The following is a 23,415-nucleotide window of genomic DNA, read 5'->3' on the forward strand; positions in this document are numbered from 1 at the left end:
CTATAGGGTATATTATACTTCAGTATACTAGTTTACTATAGTAAAAACTAAAGTATACTACAGTATTTATTACAGTTTATCAGTTTCGCTGTAGCATTCACTAACAAAGTGTTGTAAATACTAAAATATATACAGTATACTACAATTTACTATAGTGCAGTTTAAAAACACTGTAGTATTTAATTTAAATTACTATAGTATTTTTTCATGTGGAGCGGTGTGGCAAATCAGAACTGTGAATATAGTTGACCAATGAAACCCACGGACACGCGCACGCGTGTCCACAAGACCGAAAGTGCAGATTCAGCCAAAGGAGAAGAGAGGAACACGTCATCAAGCTGTGCCGCGCTCCTGCGTCTGTTGTGATTCGACTGAAGAAAGGTTTGTGTTTCTGAGCATTTAAAGTGTTTAAATTGATACAAACTGTTCAGACAATGTTACGTCTGTTTCACACTGCAAGCGTGAGCAGCGCGTGAACATAACTACACCGTCACTGCAGCTGCAAAGACGCGCGAGTATTCACACTGCAAGCGTTTGTACAGCGTCACAGCAGCGGCTCAAAGCTGCATAAAGTGAGCATTTCTTTACAAAGACAGCTATAAATTTGTTTTTATAAGTTGGTCATTTATAAACTTGAGAGTCTTGAAAGTTTGTTAACATAGGGAGGTGTACAAAATTCTCATATAAACGTAATGAATAAATAAAAAAACAAATAAATAAAAGCCTTGTGTCATGAGGTAAGCTTTGTGCTTGACATCTGCCGCGTGCACATGTTTACAAGACAGCAAACTCGGGTTTGATTCGGGTATGCTGCAGCTTATATATTTATCATAGCCTATATATATATATATACACACACACAACAGTTCTGTCTGGTTTTCGAATCTGATTGGCTGATAGCCGTGCGATATTTCAGTGATAACAGCACTCCTCCTACCTTTTCACCGTCTGTATCACTCCCATGTTGCCAAGTCCACTTATTATAAGCGACTTTGGAGAGAGGGCTGGCGCAAAATGCGGCAGCGGCACTTCCGGCGGCATCTCCAGCGACCAGGGACTTCTTCGGCAGCTGTCGCTTGAGCGGCATCTCCAGCGGCCGCGGCATTGGCATCTCATAGCGGCACTCCCGGCGGCATCTCCAGCGGCCAGGGACTTCTTCAGTAGCTCTATCTACAGCGGCATCTCCAGCGGCCGCGGCATCGGCATCGGCATCTCGTAGCGGCACTTCCGGCGGCATCTCCAGCGGCCAGTGACTTCTTCGGCAGCTGTCGCTAGAGTGGCATCTCCAGCGGCCGCGGCGCCGGCATCTAGAGCAGCCAGGGACTTTATTCGGCAGCACCTGCCGCTGGCCATTATAATTCAATGTTGTTTTTTGTTTTATTTTAAAAACTACATTTAATCAAAATAACATAATATACCAGCAGACTATCATTTGTAAGCATTTATCACAAATTTTGTTAATAACGTTCTGATGCTCCACTACATAAGAGGAAGTAAATCACATGTTTTGATAAAATAAAACTGCAATGTTATCCATTGCTTTGAAATGCACATGAATATAAACTGATATTTTGTTAATACAGAAATTAATTTTTGATAGACTATGCTGCACAAAGCTGAAATTGCGGCATCTCGTAGCGGCATTTCAGGTGGCATTTCCAGCAGCCACGGATATTCTTCTAATTTTAAAAGGCTACATTGCAACAAAATAGCATTATACATCACAGGACTGTCATTTGTAAGCATTTATCATTAATTTTGTTATGTAGGCCTTTTCTGACGCTGCAGTTGCTATCAGAGCACGCTGAAATTACTGCCTGTGTATATGACTTATGGTAGCTATATAATGTAATGACAGTCCTGTGCATATAGCAGCTTAAAATTAATTTCTTCAAACGTAGTTTTAAAGTGAAAATATTACACCGAATTAATGATCAGCGGCAGGTGCCACAAACAGCGACAGCTGCCAGAGAAAGTCCGTGGCTGCAGATGCCGCAATTTCAGCAATTTCAGCTTTGTCCATTGGAGTAGTAAAACAAGAAATAGATTTTTAAAATCTAATGTTTCTAATGTTGTCCTAATAATAGAAAAATGTCCCTTTTTTTGGAAACCATCAGTAGAAAGTCTGTAATTTCATATATATTTCTTATTTTTAGATTTTTAATCTTGAAATTGACCTTTTGACCTTTCAATGGCCTCATTGTTTGTACTTAAAAAATACAAATAAAGTTACATTTATCTGATCAGTCCACACAACAAGAACATCATTCAACATTAATTTATGTAATATTTCATTTTCTTTCCATAAACCTTTAACAAAATGACCCTGTAACGGGGTGGTAACTGATGTGACGGGGTGGTATGGACGAAGTGTTTCTCTATATGATCTGCTGGTTTTAAACTTTAAAAACTGGGGGAGGGGAGACCTTCAAATTGAGTAAAAAGTGTGTGAGTGAGTGAGTGAGTGAATGAGTGAATTAATGAACCAAACATTGTTGCCAAGTCTGCATTTTTCCTGCGAAATTGGGCTAGGCTACTTTTACACTGTTGCCGTGGGTTGTTTTTCATGTCCGCGGGTTGAAGCGAGCCCAAATAACATGATATTTAGAATGTAATGTAAATTTTACCAAAGGAAACCTGCCAAAAAAAAAAGTTTAACCCCCAGAATGTGATTTTTATCAGGGGACATTTTGGGATGAAATTTACCACCCCGTCACGTTATTGTGACGGGGTGGTAAATTTCATCCCAAAATGTCCGCAAATCTCCCATGTGGTTAAGTTTCTCAACTAGCATACATGCATTCAATCTGAAATATAATTATCTTTGTATTAATAATGTAAAAAAAAAAAAAAACAGTTTTCCCTATCTATTTTGCGTGACGGGGTGGTAAGTTTAAGCTTGACGGGCCCTGCCTAACATGAAAAAGCAACAAATAAACAATGTAAAAAAAATGTACATAGTTGCCGGCTTTTGTTCTTGGTGGCTATAAGGCTCAAATGATGTCACTTAGGCTTTGTGATGTCATTTAAAGGAACAGAGCATTATTTATAGATAAAACAAGTTAGTGTGACGGGGTGGTAAGTCAAACTGAGGGACGTGCACAAATCATAAAATATTTACCAAAAAAATAAGGTTTATTGTGAATAAATATATTTTGTGTAAACAGGGACACACATATAATCCTGAAAATAGTATATGTTTGAAAAAAAAAAAATAACTTATTTGGTAATATTTTAGATGCAAGTGTCATGTTGGTTAACACGGACATGTGAAATTGGCTATGTAATAATGAAAAATGATTAAAAATAGTATGCTAATCTTCAAAAAAAAAAACATTTGATCATGTATCATGTTAAAAAGAACACTTGAATTAATAACTTTAAGCTTTGGAAACAGACTTTGGGACATTTTTTGTGCCTTATGCATCTGATCAAACGTTGCGGACCCAAATAGCACCCGTTTCGTAGAATGACTCATATACACACGCAGTAATTTCAGCGTGCTCTGATAGCAACTGCAGCGTCAGAAAAGGCCTACATATTAACAAAAATTAATGATAAATGACAGTCCTGTGATTATATAATGCTATTTTGTTGCAATGTAGCTTTTTAAAATTAGAAGAATATCCGTGGCTGCTGGAGATGCCACCTGAAATGCCGCTACGAGATGCCGCAATTTCAGCTTTGTGCAGCATAGTCTATCAGAAATTAATTTCTGTATAAATATCAGTTTATATTCATGTGCATTTCAAAGCAATGGATAACATTGCAATTTTATTTTATCAAAGCATGTGATTTACTTTCTCTTATGTAGTGGAGCATCAGAACGTTATTAACAAAATTTGTGATAAATGCTTACAAATGATAGTCTGCTGGTATATTATGTTATTTTGATTAAATGTAGTTTTTAAAATAAAACAAAAAACAACATTGAATTATAATGGCCAGCGGCAGGTGCTGCCGAATAAAGTCCCTGGCTGCTCTAGATGCCGATGCCGCGGCCACTGGAGATGCCGCTCTAGCGACAGCTGCCGAAGAAGTCACTGGCCGCTGGAGATGCCGCCGGAAGTGCCGCTACGAGATGCCGATGCCGCGGCCACTGGAGATGCCGCTGTAGGGAGAGCTGCCGAAGAAGTCCCTGGCCGCTGGAGATGCCGCCGGAAGTGCCGCTGCGAGATGCCGATGCCGCATTTTGCGCCAGCCCCTGCTGCGACTTTGGGCTTGTTTTTCTGTAAAGTCGCTTACAAATATTGGTAGTCGCGGGTCGCGTTTTTTTGGGCTTGTTTCTAAAGTGTAGTTGCTTATTTGAGCTTGATCCCAGCTCCATAATAAGTTGTCAAGCAGATATTTTCTCTATGTTATTTAAATGTAGGAGTTTGTCTAGCCTGTTCTCTGTTCTCCCCTTTCCCAGGAGAGTTTTTCCCCACCCACATCCTGCTTCTAATTGGCCCTTCGCAAAGACCCGCCCCCCTTAGTTACTGTTGCTTTGTCCGACAAGCCATGGCGCTGTCACACCAAACGCAGTGAAAAATACATCGTGGAGCAAAGAGGATACTGACAACACGTCGACATACAAGACAGAGCAGGTTACTTATGATATTAAACAAAGTCCCAGCTTTCAAACTGTGTAGTTATTAAAGAAATTAAAACAATATAAACCGTTTTGTGGCTCTTTAATGTGTCGTGACCATGGTCGTGACGGATTGCTAGCGCCTCAGCTTAAGAGGCTCGTAAACCGATCATCCTACTAGTCCATTTATAGCGTCAAATAAACATGAGTGAACATGAGAATGAATGTTGTTTCAAACGCGGAAAGACGTCAATATACACAATTTTTCAAGTTTAACTACACCGAGGTTAATCTTTTAACTACTGGCTGCTTTGTCGGACAAAATGGCGGTTGCGGCATTCTGATTGGTTAGATTGCTTGTCAATCAAACTCCCGGCGAAGGGTCAATTGGCTCTGACCCAGATGGCAACGAGTACTAGCCAATCAGAGGCAGAGCAGGGCAATCTGTTTTGTTTTTTTCTGGTTAGGAAAACGTCGTCAGTGAGTGACGTAAACTTTAAATGAATGCGTGCGAGTTGCGACTGATGGTGACTGACTGGACTGTAGAAGAGTTTTTTGAAGGAACAATGCCTGGGACAACGTGGGCGAAATATGGGAAGAAGTTTTCTAATGTTAAAAGGTGGTTTACCTCCCTCTTGTGGTCATTGTCCTGAAGCTCAGGGGGGAGAAAAATAAATAAACTGTACCACGTATGCAGTTTTGTAAAACTGTGCACAGTTGTCTTGGATGTAAATTGACAATCTGTACCCACAGTTTAAAATCTGTCCCCACGGATTGTAAAACCGTGCACACAGTTTTATTTATTTTTCTCTTACCGGAACCTAGGGGGGCTCCGTAGAAAAAGTCGCTTATTTTGGGCTTGTTTTCACAGGCCTGGTTGCTTATTTGTCTCGTGAGATCTGGCAACACTGATCACTCCGCTTGAAGTGACCGTCATGGTGGCAGATCAAATCAACTGTAATTTTTACAAGTACTACTTGTTGTACCACGAACTGTAGTTTTAATAGTTTTTTAGGCGAGAATGTAGTTGTTTAGACCTGAAATATGTGACTCATATTTAATAACAGTGCCTATTTTACAATTTGTTTTGACGTTTTCGGAGATGCGAGCTCCAGGGCGTCAGCGGCCGTTCAGTGCTTCTGTAACAGCCGAGAACAGCTTCATCTCGGCCAGTGCTTTGGGGATTTGCAGCTGGCTCTTGTAGTGGTTAAACATGAGACATTATTCAATTTGAGTACATAGAACGGGCAATCTTTGGTCTTATTAATCTATTATTTGTTCCAGAGCAAGTCGAATTGTGCTATGTTAAATTTGATAATAATAAATGTTACGTTACATCCTTATATAGCATATTGGCTACTACAACTAGATGGGACATATCAGACGAAGACTCTTCTCCGCTCTTCAAATACGTAAAACATTAAACTTTATAAACAATGGCTGCGTCTGAAATCGCATACTACATGAGTAGGTACTACATTTGAATTTGAACGTACTTCCCGACCGTTAAAAAAGTACGTTCTATATAGCATGAATATGGGTAGTATGTATGGAATTCGTACGTACTACATCCGCCATGTTAATGTTGTTACGTCTCATGCGTCGTCACAACAGTGTGGAAATTTAAAGGGCCCGCTATTACTCCGCTTTCATCAGCAATGTTTTTATTAATGCTTACCGCTTTCATCAGTGTTTTAACGTCGATTCAATCAACAGCTCAAAGGAGGCATCGGTCAGCTGCTCGCAGATCACACTTTCTTCAACAGCTTGTTAAATATGTCAAAGTATCACCTATTTAGCTAACAAATTTTCCCTCAGAATAAAAAGACATGTCTGTGAACATCACTACAGAGGCTGATTTGGAGCAACGAAATTAAGTAATTTATATGCATTCATTCAAAACAATAAAAATACACGAGAAACAAAAGACATGAATCAAAAAAACTTGAATACATTTCTTAAAAAAACTTTTTACAAACTGAGCCCTATAACTACTGCCTCCTGAATGTTGCTGTCCGTTAAGTTTTCTAGTCTCATTAAACTGCTTAACAACGAACGTCTCCGTTAAATAAAACATTGTTAACAAGCTGATGTAACGTTATCTCGACCTGTTCGTTAGCTTGATGTGCTGTCAATAATAATGATTAAACATCTTTTTACAGCGGACTCTCAAAATCTTCTCATGGATTTACATTGTTTAAACTTTAAATAAGTCAGCTGTTTAAACAAGTGCAATTTACTTGTGCAAGTGGACTTGAAAAGAGCTGTATATCGCCGCTTTCCGCCATTTCCGCCGATTTTGATACATTTAACCTCAGTAAATAAGGTTATGACACCAAAAGCTACTAGATTCAATATTTTAAATATTGTTAGACAAATAAACAGTAAGTAGTAAAATAGTAACAAATAATCAAATTACGAGTAATAGCACAAATAAATACAACAGAACAAACATAAATTAAAATATAGCTGCAAGCAGCAATTACGGGGCCAAGCACAAAAACGGCACAAGAAGCCAGCCAACATGGCCGTGAGCATCAGACCAACAGCAGCAGTGAGCAATTAGAAAAAAAAGTTATTAGCATTTTTGTCAAGTTTGTTATAACTTTTGAGCACGAGGTGGCGCTGGTCCGAAACTTCTCAGGCTGCTTCAGGGCATTGTCCTGATGACCCATACCAAATTAATGAATTTTGGTCAAACCCATCAGAAGTTATAAGCAAAAATAGCCATTTTTCATATCTCCACTCCAGTAGGTGGCGCTGCGCCGAAACACTGTATGATGCCTCAGGTCATGCTTGTGATGACACGTACCAAGTTTGGTCTGAATATGTCAAAGCATTGTAGAGATACAGCTTCAAGAGTAATTTTTGCATCATCTCTCAAATTCTTTGCTCCGGTATACGAAAACGGTTTGACTTATCAACTTGAAATCCATAACTTTTTGTCGGCATGGTCTGAAGATGATACGGTTCAATTTTGGTGAAAATCGGAGCAAAGGTCTAGGAGGAGTTTGAAAAAGTAGGTTTTTAAAGAAAAACAATATGGCGGACAGGAAGTTCAGCTGAATATGGCAAATTTGATATCTATGTTCTCAGCATGACCCAAGGAATCTATTGAGACCAGTTTCATTACAATCGGTAGATATTATCAAAAGTTATTAGCATTTTTGTCAATTTTGTTATAACTTTTGACCACAAGGTGGTGCTGGTCCGAAACTTCTCAGGCTCCTTCAGGGCATTGTCCTGATGAACCATACCAAATTTATGAATTTTGGTCAAACCCATCAGAAATTATAAGCAAAAACAGCCATTTTTCATATCTCCACTCCAGTAGGTGGCGCTGTGCTGAAACATTGTATGATGCCTCAGGTCATGCTTGTGATGACACATACCAAGTTTGGTCTGAATATGATAAAGCATTGTAGAGATACAGCTTCAAGAGTCATTTTTGCATCATGCCTCAAATTCGTTGCTCTGGTATACGAAAACGGTTTGACTTATCGACTTGAAATCCATAACTTTTTGTCAGCATGGTCTGAAGATGATACGGTTCGATTTTGGTGAAAATCGGAGCAACGGTCTAGGAGGAGTTCGAAAAAGTAGGTTTTTAAAGAAAAACAATATGGCGGACAGGAAGTTCAGCTGACTATGGAAAGTTTGATATCTATGTTCTCAGCATGACCCAAGGAATCTACTGAAAACAGTTTCATTACAATCGGTTAATATAGTCAAAAGTTATTAGCATTTTTGTAAATTTTGTTATAACTTTTGACCACAAGGTGGCGCTGGTCCTAAACTTGGTATGCTCCTTCAGGGCATTGTGCTGATGACCCATACCGAGTTTCATAACGATACGCTAATGCGTTCGTAAAATACAGCATTTTAGCACCAAATTTAAAATGGCCGACGGCCAAAATGTCCAATATGGGAAAATTGGATATCATTCGACTCGGCATGATTCCCCGAATCCAACGAGACCAAATTCATGATTTTTGGCCAAACCCATCAGAAGTTATAAGTAAAAATAGCCATTTTTCATATCTCCGCACCACTAGGTGGCGCTGCGCCGAAACGCTGCATGTTGCCTCAGGTCATGCTTGTGATGACAGTTACCAAGTTTGGTCTGAATACGATAAAGCGTTGCGGAGATACAGCCTTATGTCTATTTTCGCAAGCACTACGTACAATTCGTTTGCGTGTTTTTCGAAAACGGTTTGAGAAATCAACTTGAATTCCATAACATTTTGTCGGCATGGTCTGAAGATGATCTGGTTCAATTTTCGTGAAAATTGGAGTAACGGCCTAGGAGGAGTTCGAAAAAGTACGTTTTTCAGAAAATTCAAAATGGCGGAAAAATTTTCATGACGGAAAATGACGTCATATGGTGCAATCGATTCGTCTTGACCCAAGGAATCAGAGGAAAAAAGAATTTTGTTTCTAGCCCTTATGGTTCAAAAGTTATTAACATAAACATAAGTGCAACTTTGGACAGCTGATGGCGCTAGAGGGATTGAGTTAGAGACTCCAAATTTGCTATGGACAAAGGTCAGACTGTCCTCTAACTGTGTGCCAAATTTCACAACTTTCCCGCAAGCGGTTCTATGGGCTGCCATAGACTTCAAGAGCGGAAGAAGAAGCGGAAGAATAATAATAAGCGTACGGAACGCCAACAATAACAATAGGTGCCTAAGCACCTTCGGTGCTTGGCCCCTAATAAATGGTGCTTTTCAAGTTTTTCATGTAGGTTTAAACAGAAGATGTTCAGGTACAGAAATTGTAATCTAATGTATAACTATAGAATAGATAACTTTATTAAAGTTAATCAAGAGCAGTTACAGATACATAAAAATGTTTCAATGTTCAAAATATAAAACGTTAAATACTGTTATTTGAAATTTAAAAAAAAATGAAGACATTTTAAATGTGAAATTAAACCCGCCAGTAGGTGGCAGCTAATCACTGTTAATGAGCGAATCATTGAGATTCAACTGATTCATTCAAGCGGCTGATTTATTCAGGAAGTGTTGCTCAAAGACGCAAAACAATGCTATGGACTTTGGAATTATTTTTGTTGGCGAAATACAGCGAAACAGACGATTTGGTGTCTAAAATGTAAGTCACTTGATATTAAGTTCTTGTTCATTAAACTGTACGCTGAATAAAATCAATTTCACATTTGTAATCATGCTAATATTTGGAGAAAATAGGCGCTCTTTGTGTAATATTGATTAACTTTATTAAATTATATATGAAATATATACAGGGACATTTTTGCCCCTTGAATTTTGGGGGCATTTTAATAGACTAAATCACGCAGTGAAAGCGTACACTTTAATATGCTCATACACTACTCTAACCTACTAGACTATGTCTAGTAGACTATGTAGACTATGTTTTTGTAAAGTGAGGGACATACTCTATAATTTCAGATCGTTAAATCAACAATTACGATATTATAGACAATATATAACGCACACCCTACAGCACTGGCCCGATCAGGCAAGTGACCGGTGCGTCTACTGTCCCAAGCGTCGTTCACACTGGCCCCGGGCCATCGGGCGGCAGGCGTGCTTTCAGCTTCTGATGGTGGTCTGCACTGGTGATGCAAGGCCCTTCGCGTTAATATTTCCATGCACTCGCGCTCCCTTCTGGCACGCGCACCTGTTCGCAGAATATGAATACACCAAAAATGTTCTCATCGAATCTACACGATTCACGTAGGTCACCTAAACGGCGAATTTCGCCAAAAGGTGAGGGATTTTCATGCCTGTAAATTGTACCCCATAGTAAGTAATTTTTGCATCCTGATCTAAACACAGTTTACAATCATTAATTGGTAAAATGATAAAAACAGAAAAAATGGTTTCATGTTATTCCAGCGCATATTTGATGATTTTAAAGTGTAGCACACAAGCTTACTGTATGTGTATGCGCTATACTTCACATTATTTATTAAAGAAATGCAAGAAAAGAATACAAACATATCACATTAAGAGCTTTAGATTTAGACAAGGTTATATCCCATAAAATATTATTTATGTGTAAAGACTATACAAATTAAAAAATAGTAATGTTCACATTGCTTTCATGACCTCTGAGTTTACGTGTGCATTCAAAGCCTTTTGTTTTGTGCAAATGCAAGTTGTAATATGTGTTTATTTTGTGTAGGCCTATCTATATCTGATTAATCTCATAGGGATGCATTTGGTTAAGAATTAACGCTGTAGTAAAGTGTGGTGGTGATCATCACCTTCAGTGCAGCTCAAACAGCAATGCCCAACTAATAATGACTATGATTGGGACTGTCATTTTAGATAACATCATAAAGAGAACAATATTGTAATAAAACATTGTGAATCAATGTAATAAAACATTGTTTCAGCGTGTTGCTCTAGCACATCCACATCACGAGTTCTGTATAATAACACGTAACTTAGTTCAAATTTACTTGTATATTCAAATCACTTTGTGCAGATATCATTTGTAAATTTTATTTTGTATATATATGATTAATCTCATATAGGTTTTGTTTCGTTAAGTGCAACGAGAACACAAATGTGTAATGACTGTGTAATTAACTTTTACAAACTAATAGCACATTTTTTCATGAGTGTAATATATTAAATATTATCTGCAAATCAATAAATATCAAATATTAATCATAAATGCCTAAATATGAAATACTGTATAATAATCTGTAACCTCTCTTCAGAGCCTTTCCAAAGCCACAATATACCTTTAAAATACATGAACTCACACAGCAGATTCTGCAATTCATCATGCGAGATGGTGTTACTTTTAGTTATGTGTGAACAGGGTGAGCAGACGTATGAAAATACATATGTTGACAGGCAGGTAGGACATCCTATCATTGCATTCGGACCGAATGCAATGATTAGATGAACATTTTTTTGGTCCAACAGAACATTTAGGTACATGTTTTAATATTTAGACCACTTTTATAACTGATTGCTATCAGAATGTGAAGAGAGCCTACCCTACCTTTAACTCTCACTGACCCCCTTACCAGTGCACTGACCTAGGATCTGATTAAGACAGATCCGGAGATTTAGTTTGGATTTATTTTTCTTTTTGTTCATTATTCTCATTTTAAATAGGACAGAGTGTCCAAACACAGAAAAACTCCTGGTGAAGCAGCCGAGATCCATGTGACATACAAGATGGCGTTGATTAAACAGGAGAGTGAAGAAATGAAGATTGAAGAAGTATTCATTTTGAAACAAGAAGATACTGAGAAACAAACAGGTTGGTTTCATTTTACTTGAACTTCATTAACTCGTATAAAATACAGGAATGATATATTTTTTAAAATGAGTGTAATAGTATGTCGCCTCTTGGGCAGTTGGGGTAAGAATCTCTTGGCACCTCAGGATTTTATTACAATTCAGAGGGCTGTGATGATAAAAAGATCTTTTTTTTCTATACAGGATTTCTTTTTCTCTGAATGTGACACTAGGTGAATCTTTAGGTACTTCACAGATTTTTGACAATTATTTAGATTATTTTATAAATCGGATTAAAAAATCTAAAAATTATTATACATTTAAAAATTATTTTTTTAAAGGGTCATGAAACCCCAGAACACATTTTTTGAGCTGTGAACAGATATGTATAGGCTGCACATCATTGAAAACACTAAACGTACTCATTAATTTTATTTAAAAGTTAAAATTAGTTATTTTTTGCATTTTTTAGAGCGATTTCTATCTTCCAGTTTGAAAAGCAAAGTCGGAGCAACATCACAAAACCTGATGTCATCGTGTACTACCGGCAGGATGCAGAGTGCTGGTTGGCTCCAAGTATGGGCTGGTCGAACATGCTGACGTCAACAGTTTTTGCATTTATTCATGACTTAAAGCTCATTTAATCCAATCACTGCGCTGTAATATGCATGAGGAAGTATCACTTCTCTCGCCTCTGTCTCTTATCATTCAGAGACGTATCGTTGAATTCAAATGTCACAAAAGTACTGTTCATTCACCTCTGCCTGCTCTAGCTGCGTTCAAACACGCAAGCCGTAAGGTGTTTCCCCCAGTACAGCAGCACATGAGTGTTGTTTGTATTTTGCCCGTGATGCGTTCAGAACTGGAGTTTGAATACGAACACATGAAAAGTACGATGTTTAGATATACACACGGAGCGCACATATGATCGGTTTTAGTGCGGAGCTCCATTTTGTGTTTATCAACACTAGCCATGTGGATCCCAGCTCATATACAGTATAAAGTATCCGTGTTTAAAGTTTTTATAGTCTTATTTCTCAAATTCTCCTGCACCAAACATGAACCAGCACAGTGTATGCACACATATTTCATCAAGTCTTCTTCAAATGAATTATATGTGCAAACTGGACACTGATACAGTGGTGTAGCCTATCTGAACGCGACGACACAATTATTCTAATAGACAAAAGACTGATTTTGAGACTGCAGTGCTCGTAAACGAAATCAAAGTAGCCTATCATTAGCCCTATTAAATATTCTTTCGCATTTCTCCCTTGTGCTTGGGAGTTTGTTGTCATTTTCTCCGTGCTCATATATTAATATTCATTATTCTGTGTAATGAGTGTGTTGTATGTCTGTGCTTCATTGGTTGTTCTCTCCCCTCTTCCCCCCCTTTACACGCCCATTTTAACAGAGTTTTTAGAGCTTTGAGGTGTGAACGACCAGGGTAAAATGGGGGTTTCATGACCCTTTAATTAAATTATTTTTAATCAAATTTAAAAAAAAAAAAATGTTATTCACATCCTGCCCAATGCTGCCAAATAATTTGTAATATAAAGCCTGTGAAAATAATATAGCATGTAGGCTGTTCTATATATTTATAGGAAAAAAAGGGTTAAAATATTAATTCTATATCTAAAAAAAGATTGCTTTCTATTTTAAAGCAAAAATGAAAATGACTTAATTAAAAGTGTTAATAAACAACAACAAAAGCATAAAATATTTAACTTGTATGAGGTATGAAGGTCATTCACTCATCTGAACATAGTACTTATATTAATGGGCTATTCCAACAATAGTGCCTTTACTGCTACTGTGCTTATAAATATGATCACTTTTGTTACATGTATATTTATAAACCTACACTTACAAACAAAAACTTACAAACATTTCTAACAAAAATATTTAAGCAAAATGTGTATTTTAGTCAGAATTATTACACACCTGTGCTCAGTTTGTTTGACACGTATGTGCCGACTGGTGCTCGTTCACTGAAGTACGAGACATTTAACAAGATGCTTGTCATGATATGGAAAATGGAAATACTCACAGGACTTTCTAACATTTGCAGACTGGAGATGCACGATCGACAAACCCTTGATTTCAAACTATGATGTGCTATATTTACAGGGTGGCCACAGGTCCTTAAGTCTTAAAATATCTTAATTTTCCTAATAAAAGGCCTTAAAGTATTAAAATGTCTTAAAATTCAGATTTGATGGGTCTTAAATATTTTTGGTCACATTACCGCTAAAATTTCTCTAGTCTGACGGATTGGACAGACCGAAAAAAAAATTCCCCCCACGATAGTTACTGTGTGATCAGAGAGACCTGAGGTAGCAGAATGCAAATCCTAGCTAGTTTAAAATGGGTAAAAATAAAAATTTACTGAAAAATGGTTTGAGAATGATGAGTTCTCGTGGTGGTTAAAGCCGGTGCCTGGAAATGTCTATGAGGCAAACTGTGCCTTGTGTCGGAGATATGTTAATGCCCATTGTACACTACAGAGTTTAAGGAGGTGGAATCACTTGCAGACTGCAGGACTCGACATTAAAGGATTAGTTCTTTTTTTAAATTACAAATTTCCTTAATTTACACACCCCTCATCCAAGATGTTTGTCTTTCTTCAGTCACAAAGAAATTAAGGTTTTTGATGAAAACATTCCAGGTCTGAGGCCCAACAGTGGAAAAGCGTTTGAATAATTCATTCAACCGATTTGTTCAAAGTGCTGAATAATTCAGTAGCAAAACACAGGAGTGTTGCTTTGAGATATGCAATAGCTCTGCTGTGGCCTTTGTTTGGAACTATTTTCGTTGGTGAAATAGAACAAAACAGCCATTGTTGTGTGAGTTTGTGAGAGTCTTAAGTGAAGAAATCAAAACAAATGAGTGAAACTGCGCACAAAGAAACTCGCAGAAGAAACATCCTTAGGTAAAAAATTCTAAATGGTGTTTTTATCTGTAATATTTTAATTAAGTAACATAACTAGGGAGCTATTTTGTTGAATGTTCTCACATTTCAAATGTTACATTGATTTTAGTTAAAAAAACAAGTAGTTACTTGCATTTTATACACAACATTGGCTGTTTTGTTCTATTTCACCAACAAAAATAGTTCCAAACAAAGATCACAGCAGAATTATTGCATATCTCAAAGCAACACTCGGGTGTTTTGCTACTGAATGATTCAGCATTTTGAACAAATCGGTTGAATGAATGACTCGATACTCAATGACCGAACACAAAAATGCTGCATTTTCACCACCAGGCCAGAAGCTCCGCAGCGCTTCACTAAAAACTGCCCGTAACGCGCTACACACCTCTCACAAACCCAGCATTTCACCAACAAATGGAAGTTTTTTTCAGACAGAAATCACTGGAAACTAGCGAGATTGTAAAGAGAACATAAGTGGCCATTTATTGGCATTTTGTTGTTTACTTAAAGATTTAAAACCCAAACATCAGTGTTTTACAATAATATAGGAATGGGTAAAAAATAGATTTTTTTTTTTATTGGCATTTTGGCGCTGTTTAATGTGGCGTGATAGATCGCGTTGGTGCCTCAGTTAAAGAGAAGCGGCAGCACGAGTGCATGTGAACATACTGTCCTCTGTTTTAATACCAGTTACAGCGTGAAATAAACATCAGAAGGTATTTTAAAATATACAGTACAACTTACCAAAATTTGTATCATGTCTCATGTAATAGCTCAGTCAGTGTTTCAACCTCTGAAAGATGTCAATAAAACAGCTTGTAAACAATGTCATGTAACGTCACATTTACCTCCGAAAAACATTCAGTGACCATAAAATTAGTCAGCTAGAAAAGTGAACTCTAGAAAGCAGCATTCGGATAAATATAGCTACACACTGTTACATATTCATTTTGTTTTTCCATATTTAATGCATGTTTGAATAAATCAGTTATGATGTGGAAACCTGACTCACTCATTAACAAATGACTTACTCATTAACAAATGACTCACTCATTAACTGACTTGCTGCCACCTACTGGTGGTTTATTTTATTTTTTTTAAGTATGCACTTTTTCCCAATGTTTCTTATTTGTATATTCAATTTTTTTCAAATATTAATCTCTTAACATTATTTATTGCAGTTGTAATTTTGCTGTGATTTTGATAAATTTGAGTAAAATGTGTTTGTTTTTTACCAAGAAAGTGGCAAGATGAAAACTACTGTTTTCTGTTTCAAACTTTCACATAGCTTGCCTGGAAAATCCAGCCTCACCACTGTACCAGCGGATGAGTCTGGTCGGCCATTGAATCAATTTGATTTCTAGGGCGGAGCAAATCCAAGCAAACAGGAAGCGGAGTAAACCAATCAGAGAAAGGGAGATATGACGTTAGCAAAGCGACAAGAGAGTCAACAGTGAAAAGTAATAATAGTAGTAGTGCAAAATTAATCAATGACCTTTCAATACAATACAATACAATACAATACTGATTTTGGCGGAAACTAAATTTTTTTTTTTTTTTTTAAATGCAATTTATGCAGACATATCTGTTGAGGGTGTGAATGGTATTGTCAATCAGACCGCTGAGATTGTTGAGCACGAGTTCTGCCCACTCACGGATCCTTTCATTATAACGTAGACCGCTTCATTGATTATAACGGGAGTTTTGACAAGTGCAGATTTGTGTACATCTTGTAGTAATTGACAGCTTCAGTGATTTATAATGGCATCGACCTTTACTTGCTTTTTGTATGTATGCTTTCTTATTGTTTGTTTAACTGTATGTCAAATGATCTGTGAATTAATAATAAAAATAATAGCCCTGCAACGTTTTCTATGTAACATGTTACTTTGTTTATCATTTTATTCCTAACTTTTCAAATCAGTCACTCAGTGACTTTTTACATATAAATTTACAGATTTTTAAATATAAAATGGTTCTAAACTCATTGTTTTATGATCTGTGCAGACGATGAATATTTTTTTTATTTCATGGAGAAATTATATTACATACTGTTTCTTTGCATTTATTTTGGATTTATTGTCAGAACTGGGCTCACAGTTCGCATAGGTTGGGTTCTTTGTGCTGTGTGTGTGATGACCATGTTTGTTACACCATTTTTGACTCCTGGATAAGATATAGCATACATTTTTTTGCTTTTTTGTGAACTATTTTGATGTCTTTTGCTTTGTGGCATTAAACTGTTGCCAACTTGTATTTGTCTTTTTCACTTTAGACCTGATGGCGATGAAAGAGGAGGGTCAAGAGCTAAATGAAATGGAAGAGAAAGATCATGATGAAAAACAAGATTTCATGACTGGAAAAAAGTCTGCACAGTTTGAAAAGATCTCTCAAAAAAGAGCTAAAAAGACAGGAAATAAAAAGATATTCACCTGTCAACAATGTGGAAGGAGTTTTGATCAGCGTGGAAACCTTCAAGTCCACATGAGACTTCACACTGGAGAGCGGCCTCACACCTGCAACCAGTGTGGAAAGAGTTTCCATCAAAAAGGAACCCTTAATGTTCACATGAGGATTCACACTGGAGAGAAGCCTTACACCTGTCAACAATGTGGAAAAAGTTTTGCTCAAAAAGGAAAAATTAAAATCCATATGAGAATTCACACTGGAGAGAGCTCTCTCACCTGCCAACAGTGTGGAAAGTATTTCAGTGAAAAGGAAAACCTTCAAACCCACATGAGAATTCATGCAGACTCTCTCGCCTGCAAACAGTGTGGAAAGACTTTCGCTCAAACAGGAAACCTTAAAACCCACATGAGAATTCACAATGCACATAACTCTTTCACCTGCCAACAGTGTGGAAAGGGTTTCACTCAAAAAGGAAACCTAAAAGCCCACATGAGAGTTCACACTGGAGAGAAGCCGTTCATATGTGGTCAGTGTACAAAAAGTTTCAGAGGTCAAATGAACCTTAATAGGCACGTGATGAGGATGCACACAAGAGAGAACTGTTTTAAATGTCGTCAGTGCGGAAAAAGAATCAGAGGCATTAATCGTTTTAATGATCATTTAAAAACTCACTCTGGAAAGAAGTCTTTCATGTGCCAACACTGTGGAAAGTATTTTATAAATGAAGGAAAGCTTAAAACTCACTTGAGATTTCGCAATGGAAAAAGGCCTTTGGGATGTGTTAAGCGTGAGAAAAGTTTCGCACGTAAGAGAGACATGAAACGACATTTGCAAATTCCCTCTGGAGGAAAGAAATTGAAATGTGATCAGTGTAAGAAAAAATTTCCTTCGCCATTACACTTAAAGATACACCTGAGAAGTCACACAGATTTCAGACCGTATTCGTGTTCATCATGTGGAAAGAGTTTCAAATGGCTCTACAATTTAAAATGGCACCAGAAAATACGTATCTGTTTGAAATACCGTCTGCGTTCACGCCGCAGATGAACATGGGACTCGGGATCGATTTTCTGCTCAAAGTTCGGTTGTTGTTTTGTTTTGTTTTCACCATTACTACACTTGTTACTACTTGTTAACGGAAATAAAGACAAACTGAATGAAAAAATTAACATTGCACTGCATTATTTGATTCATTTCAGTGAATGCATACACAGGTAAACATAAATGGGTAATTGTCAATTGTCAACAAGTCAATTCATAAATGCACTATATGCTTATTGTGATTCAAAAATGGGTGGAAAAAGCACTTTCAGTGTTTTTTCTTACGAGGTTGGTGTGTCTATAACTGAAGTATTAGAAGTATCTTAATATACTTTCAGTTTCTGGTTCTTAATGAAATTTTAAATAGTGGCTCGGGAGCAGTCTAATCATTCAGTCATAGGCAAGATAGCACTCCTCTGTGTGCGACATAGAATCTCATAGTCAAGCTTTACCTAGTTTTTGTTTTGTTAGTGTCGTTAGTGTCCTTTAATGTATGGTGTGTTAGAGCACGTTAAGTTTGATCAAGGGATTTTGTTACAACTAGGAGAACTACAGTGCATCCGGAAAGTATTCACTCACTATTTATGTTACAGCCTTATTCCAATATGGATAATGACAACGTGAAAGAAGATTGTTTGAAAATGTTTGCAAATTCATTAAAAAAAACAAAAAAAAAACAATCACATGTACATAAGTATCCATAGCCTTTGCTGTGATACTCAAAATTAACCTCAGGTTTTCTATGTTTCCACTGATCATCCTTGATGTTTCTACAACTTGGAGTCCACCTGTGGTAAATTCATTTGATTGGACATGATTTGGAAAGGCACACACCTGTCTATGTAAGGTCCCACAGTTAACAGTGCATTTCAGAGCACAAACCAAGCCATGAAGTCCAAAGAATTGTCTGTAGACCTCCATGACGGGATTGTATCAAGGCACAGATCTGGGGATGTTACAAATGGTGTAGTGCAGCAGGGATGAGGCAGAATAGGAACTTAGGAACAGGGGGGGTGGGCGCCCTGGAGACCTACACGTGGGTGAGGGAGGTGCAGGCAGGTGCGGAGGTCTCCAGGGCGGATCTAGGACCTCGGGCAGCCTTGGCGGATCTAGAACCTCGGGCGGCCATGGCGGTTCAGGAGCCCCACCCATGAGTTCCCTACCCACAGGTATATGGCCCCCCCAAAAAAAATTCTTTGGGCTCGTGGGTTAGAGTGGACTCGTGGACTGGAGCGGAGTCTGAAGCTGGCTCATGGGCTGGAGCGGAGTCTGGAGCTGACTCGGGCTTTGGTGCAGAGTCTGGAGCTGACTTTGGCTTTGGTGCGGAGTCGAGCTGACTCATGCCCTAGTGCAGAGTCTGGAGCTGATTCGGGCTCTAGAGAGGAGTCTGGAGGTGACTCTGGCACTGGAGCTGGCTCGTAGAGGACTGGAGGACTGGAGCAGATTTGTGGAGGACTGGAGCGGGCTCGTGGAGAACTGGAGCTGCAGGTTCAGTCCAAAAGTCTATCAGCCACTCGTTCTACTCTGGTGAGGGTTTAGGCATCGCGGCGGCCATTACGCCTTGTGGTTCAGATGCAGCATCAGCCATCTTGCTCTGTGGCTCTGGCGTGGCAGTGGCCCTCTTCTTTGAAGGCTTGGACTTCGTGGCGACCATTTCAGGGACTTGGCTCCATTGTGGCGGCGACCATTTTCTTAGGCGGTTTGGGCTTCGCGGTGGCCATTTTGTTTAGTGGCTCTGACATGGCAGTGGCCATTGTCTGGCTGCTTGAGCTTCGTGGTGGCCATTATGCATTGTGGCCTGGGTGCGGCATCGACCATCTTGCCTTGTGGCTCTGGTGTGGCAGCGGCCATCTTTCTTTGCGGCTTGGGCATTGCGATGGCCATTTTACATTGTGGCTTCGATGCGGCGGCGGCCATCTTGATTGGCGGCTTGGGCTTCGGGATAGGCAGGACTAAATGGTCAGACCCACTGGGGGGATACATGGAGGAAACTGGCGATTGGTGAAATAACAAGGCCACGTGTGTTTTCCTTGAATCTCTTCAATTTCGAAATCGGAACCATTTAGAAAGAGAATCAGATTAATAGACTTGACTAGGGAAAAGAAACAGGCAGGTTCAATATAACGGATCATATCCTTGTCCAGGCTCTTCAGAAAGCGTGCGTTAAGAGGTGCATCTGGCCAGTTCACCAAGCAAGAGAGCTCAGAAAACTCCTCCACGTACCTCTCCAGTGGGCGACCATCCTGTCTGAGGGTCCACAGACGGTCTTCAGCTGTGACCTTGGGTATGTGGCTTGTTGAAGGGATAGGGACCAGGAAGATATCCATCTTCTTGAAGTCCTTGCAGTTAGGTCCGTTCTTCTGTTACAAATGGTGTAGTGCAGCAGGGATGAGGCAGAATAGGAACTTCCACAAGAGACGGGTTTATTAAATTAAGGAGCAAAACAACAATGCAACACCATAAGCTAATTTAACAAAAACAAGAATGGACAGGGAGTGCAGGGAAGTGAGTCCTTATATAGGGAGTGCTGAAGAACAAGTGTGCAGGTAATCAATGATGATGTGGAGATGACGAGGAAGTGGGTGCAGGTGTGGAAACAAGGAGGATCATGGGATATGGAGTCAGGGACAGAAGGGAACTGTGACAGGGGAAGGGTACAGAAATTTTTTTGCAGCATTGAATGTCCCTATGAGCACAGTGGCCTCCATCATCTGTGAAGGGAAGAAGCTTGGAACCACCAGGACTCTTCCTAGAGCGGGCCGCCCCGGCCAAACTGAGTGATCAGGGGAGAAGGACCTAGATGACCAAGAACATGATGGTCACTCTGACAGGGCTCCAGCAGGTACCTTCCAGAAGAACAACCATCTCTGCAGCACTCCACCAATCAGGCCTGTATTTTAAAGTGGCCAGACTGAAACCACCCCTCAGTAAAAGGCACATGACAACCTGCCTGGAGTTTGCCGAAAGGCATCTGAAGGACTCTCAGACCATGAGAAACCAAATTCTCTGGTCTGATGAAACAAAGCTTGAACTCTTTGGCCTGAATAGGAAGCGTCATCTCTGGGAGAAACCAGGCACTGCTCATCACCTGGCCAATACCATCCCTACAGTAAAGCATGGTGGTGGCAGCATCATGCTGTGGCGGTGTTTTTCAGCTGCAAGAACTGGGAGACTAGTCAGGATCAAGGGAAAGATGAACACAGCAATGTACAGAGACATCCTTGATGAAGTCCAGAGCACTCTAGAGCAGGTTCTCAGCCTGGGGTGAAGGTTTATCTTCCAACAGGACAACAACCCTAAGCACACAGCCAAGGCTACGGGACAACTCTGTGAATGTCCTTGAGTGGCCCAGCCAAAGCCCAGACTTGAACTTGATCGAACATCTCTGGAGAGATCTGAAAAAGGCTGTGCACCGACACTCCCCATCCAACCTGATGGATCTTGAAAAATCTTGCAAAGAAGAATGGAAGAAACTGCCTAAAAATTGGTGTGCCAAGCTTGTAGCCTCATACTCAAAAAGACTTGAGGCTGTAATTTGTGCCAAAGGTGCTTCAACAAAGTATTGAGCAAAGCCTGTTAATACTTGCGGGTTTTTTGTTTGTTTGTTTGTTTTTGTTGTTGTTTGTTTGTTTTTTTTAATATAAATTTGCAAAGATTTCAAACCAACTTTCATGTTGTCATTATGGGATATTTTTTTATAGAAATTGGAGGACAATAAATTAATCCATTTTGGAATAAGGCTGTAGCATAACAAAATGTGTTCAGGGTGCACTGTAGACTTAAAGCTCAGTACATCAAAACCAGCTCCCAAACTTTTTGACTTTAAGTTGTAAACTCAAAAAATGTACAAAGTCTGTTTAACCTTCTTTGTGCACATACTTGATTTGACAACATAAATCTAGGGTGCCTAACCCTGTTCCTCGAGATCTACCTACCTGCAAAGTGTAGCTCCAACCCTGATAAAACACACCTGAATCAGCTATTTAAGATGTTCAGGAGCACTTGAAACTGTCTCAAAATAGCACAGTTGAGTACACTTAGATGTTCTTAAGATGATCTTAAGAACACTAAAGAAGAATTTTAGTATATTAAGTACAAAATTAGTGGGCGAAAATAGAGCACTTTAAGTATATTATAGTAATGTACTTTTTTCACCTGGGTAGTTTACAAATCTATTAGCATGAACAATGACACCAGTTAAAGTAAACAAGACACTTTTACAAGACACAATTATTTTGGTGAAATGATTTAGCCTTAGAAAGTCAGCAGAAGGGTAAATGTTTAAAATGAATCTCTTTTGCTTCAGGTTTCTGGGAATTCAAATGTAAAATGGTAAGTGAGGCTTTTCACCTTTTGTCTTTAATGGCTCTTGCTGCTTCTGCCTCATTACTTTAATTGGTGTCATTGTTCATGCTAATCAATAGCTGGGTTAAGTGTGAATGTAATTGATGAAGGTGTGAGTCCTGATGTTTATGATAATGAGTGCTATAGTTGTGCTGATTGGATTAGAGCTGGTGAAAGGTCCTATAACTGCTTACATCCTTTGTTTGCTTTATCTTCACCTGTAAGGACGGCCCCCTGAAATCTGTATAAAACCTCAATGTTTCACTGCTTTAGTCACACTTGATGACTGCAGCACTACTGGTAAAGCAACTGAGATCCACGTGACACTATTGTAAAGATGGCATTTATTAAAGTGGAGATTGAGAGTAAAGACGTGAAGTTTGAAGAAACATTCAGAGTGAAACATGAAGATGTGAAGACTGAAGAAACCTTCAGAGTGAAACATGAAAATCCTGAGGAACAAAGAGGTTGGTTTCATTCTCAAAGCTGAACTCAGTCATTCAATCCTTATTAAAATGTCCAGCTCTACAGAAACTTTTTTAGCTTACTTTAACTTTATAACAATCAACATAATCGATGGTTTAATCACTCAATGGATCATTCGTAACAGGTTTATTTTATTCTCTCTTTAGAAAAAAGCACAATAACAACTACAAATATAGCTGCAAGCAGCAATTATGGGGCCAAGCACAAAAACGGCACAAGAAACCAGCCAACATGGCTGGGAGCATCAGACCAACTGCAACAGTGAACAATTAAAGACGTATTTAGATCATTTTAGGCATAAGAGCTGAAAAATTATCAAAAATGAGGATTTACTGGTTCATAACTTTCGACCAATAGGTGGCGCTGTGTCCAAATTGTTGTGGTAT

The 23,415-nt window shown here is 38.8% G+C and overlaps 1 protein-coding gene across 3 annotated transcripts; it reads left to right on the forward strand.

Moving 5' to 3' along the window:
- The first annotated feature begins 322 nt into the window (after positions 1-322).
- On the forward strand, positions 323-18,293 carry LOC137025023 (gastrula zinc finger protein XlCGF57.1-like). Of its 3 annotated transcripts, none has more exons than XM_067393033.1 (3): positions 323-381; positions 11,689-11,836; positions 17,025-18,293. In XM_067393033.1, exons 2-3 carry the CDS (start codon positions 11,752-11,754, stop codon positions 18,203-18,205), a joined length of 1,266 nt encoding a protein of 421 aa, XP_067249134.1. In that variant the 5' UTR covers positions 323-381; positions 11,689-11,751; the 3' UTR covers positions 18,206-18,293. The 3 variants fall into 3 exon arrangements, with proteins under 3 accessions (XP_067249134.1, XP_067249135.1, XP_067249136.1); XM_067393035.1 differs by lacking the exon at positions 323-381 and adding an exon at positions 12,287-12,390 and having other exon boundaries at positions 11,731-11,836; XM_067393034.1 differs by lacking the exon at positions 323-381 and having other exon boundaries at positions 11,515-11,836.
- Positions 18,294-23,415: the final 5,122 nt, after the last annotated feature.

The sequence above is a fragment of the Chanodichthys erythropterus genome, chromosome 8 (genome assembly GCF_024489055.1).
Source record: "Chanodichthys erythropterus isolate Z2021 chromosome 8, ASM2448905v1, whole genome shotgun sequence".
NCBI lineage: Eukaryota > Metazoa > Chordata > Actinopteri > Cypriniformes > Xenocyprididae > Chanodichthys > Chanodichthys erythropterus.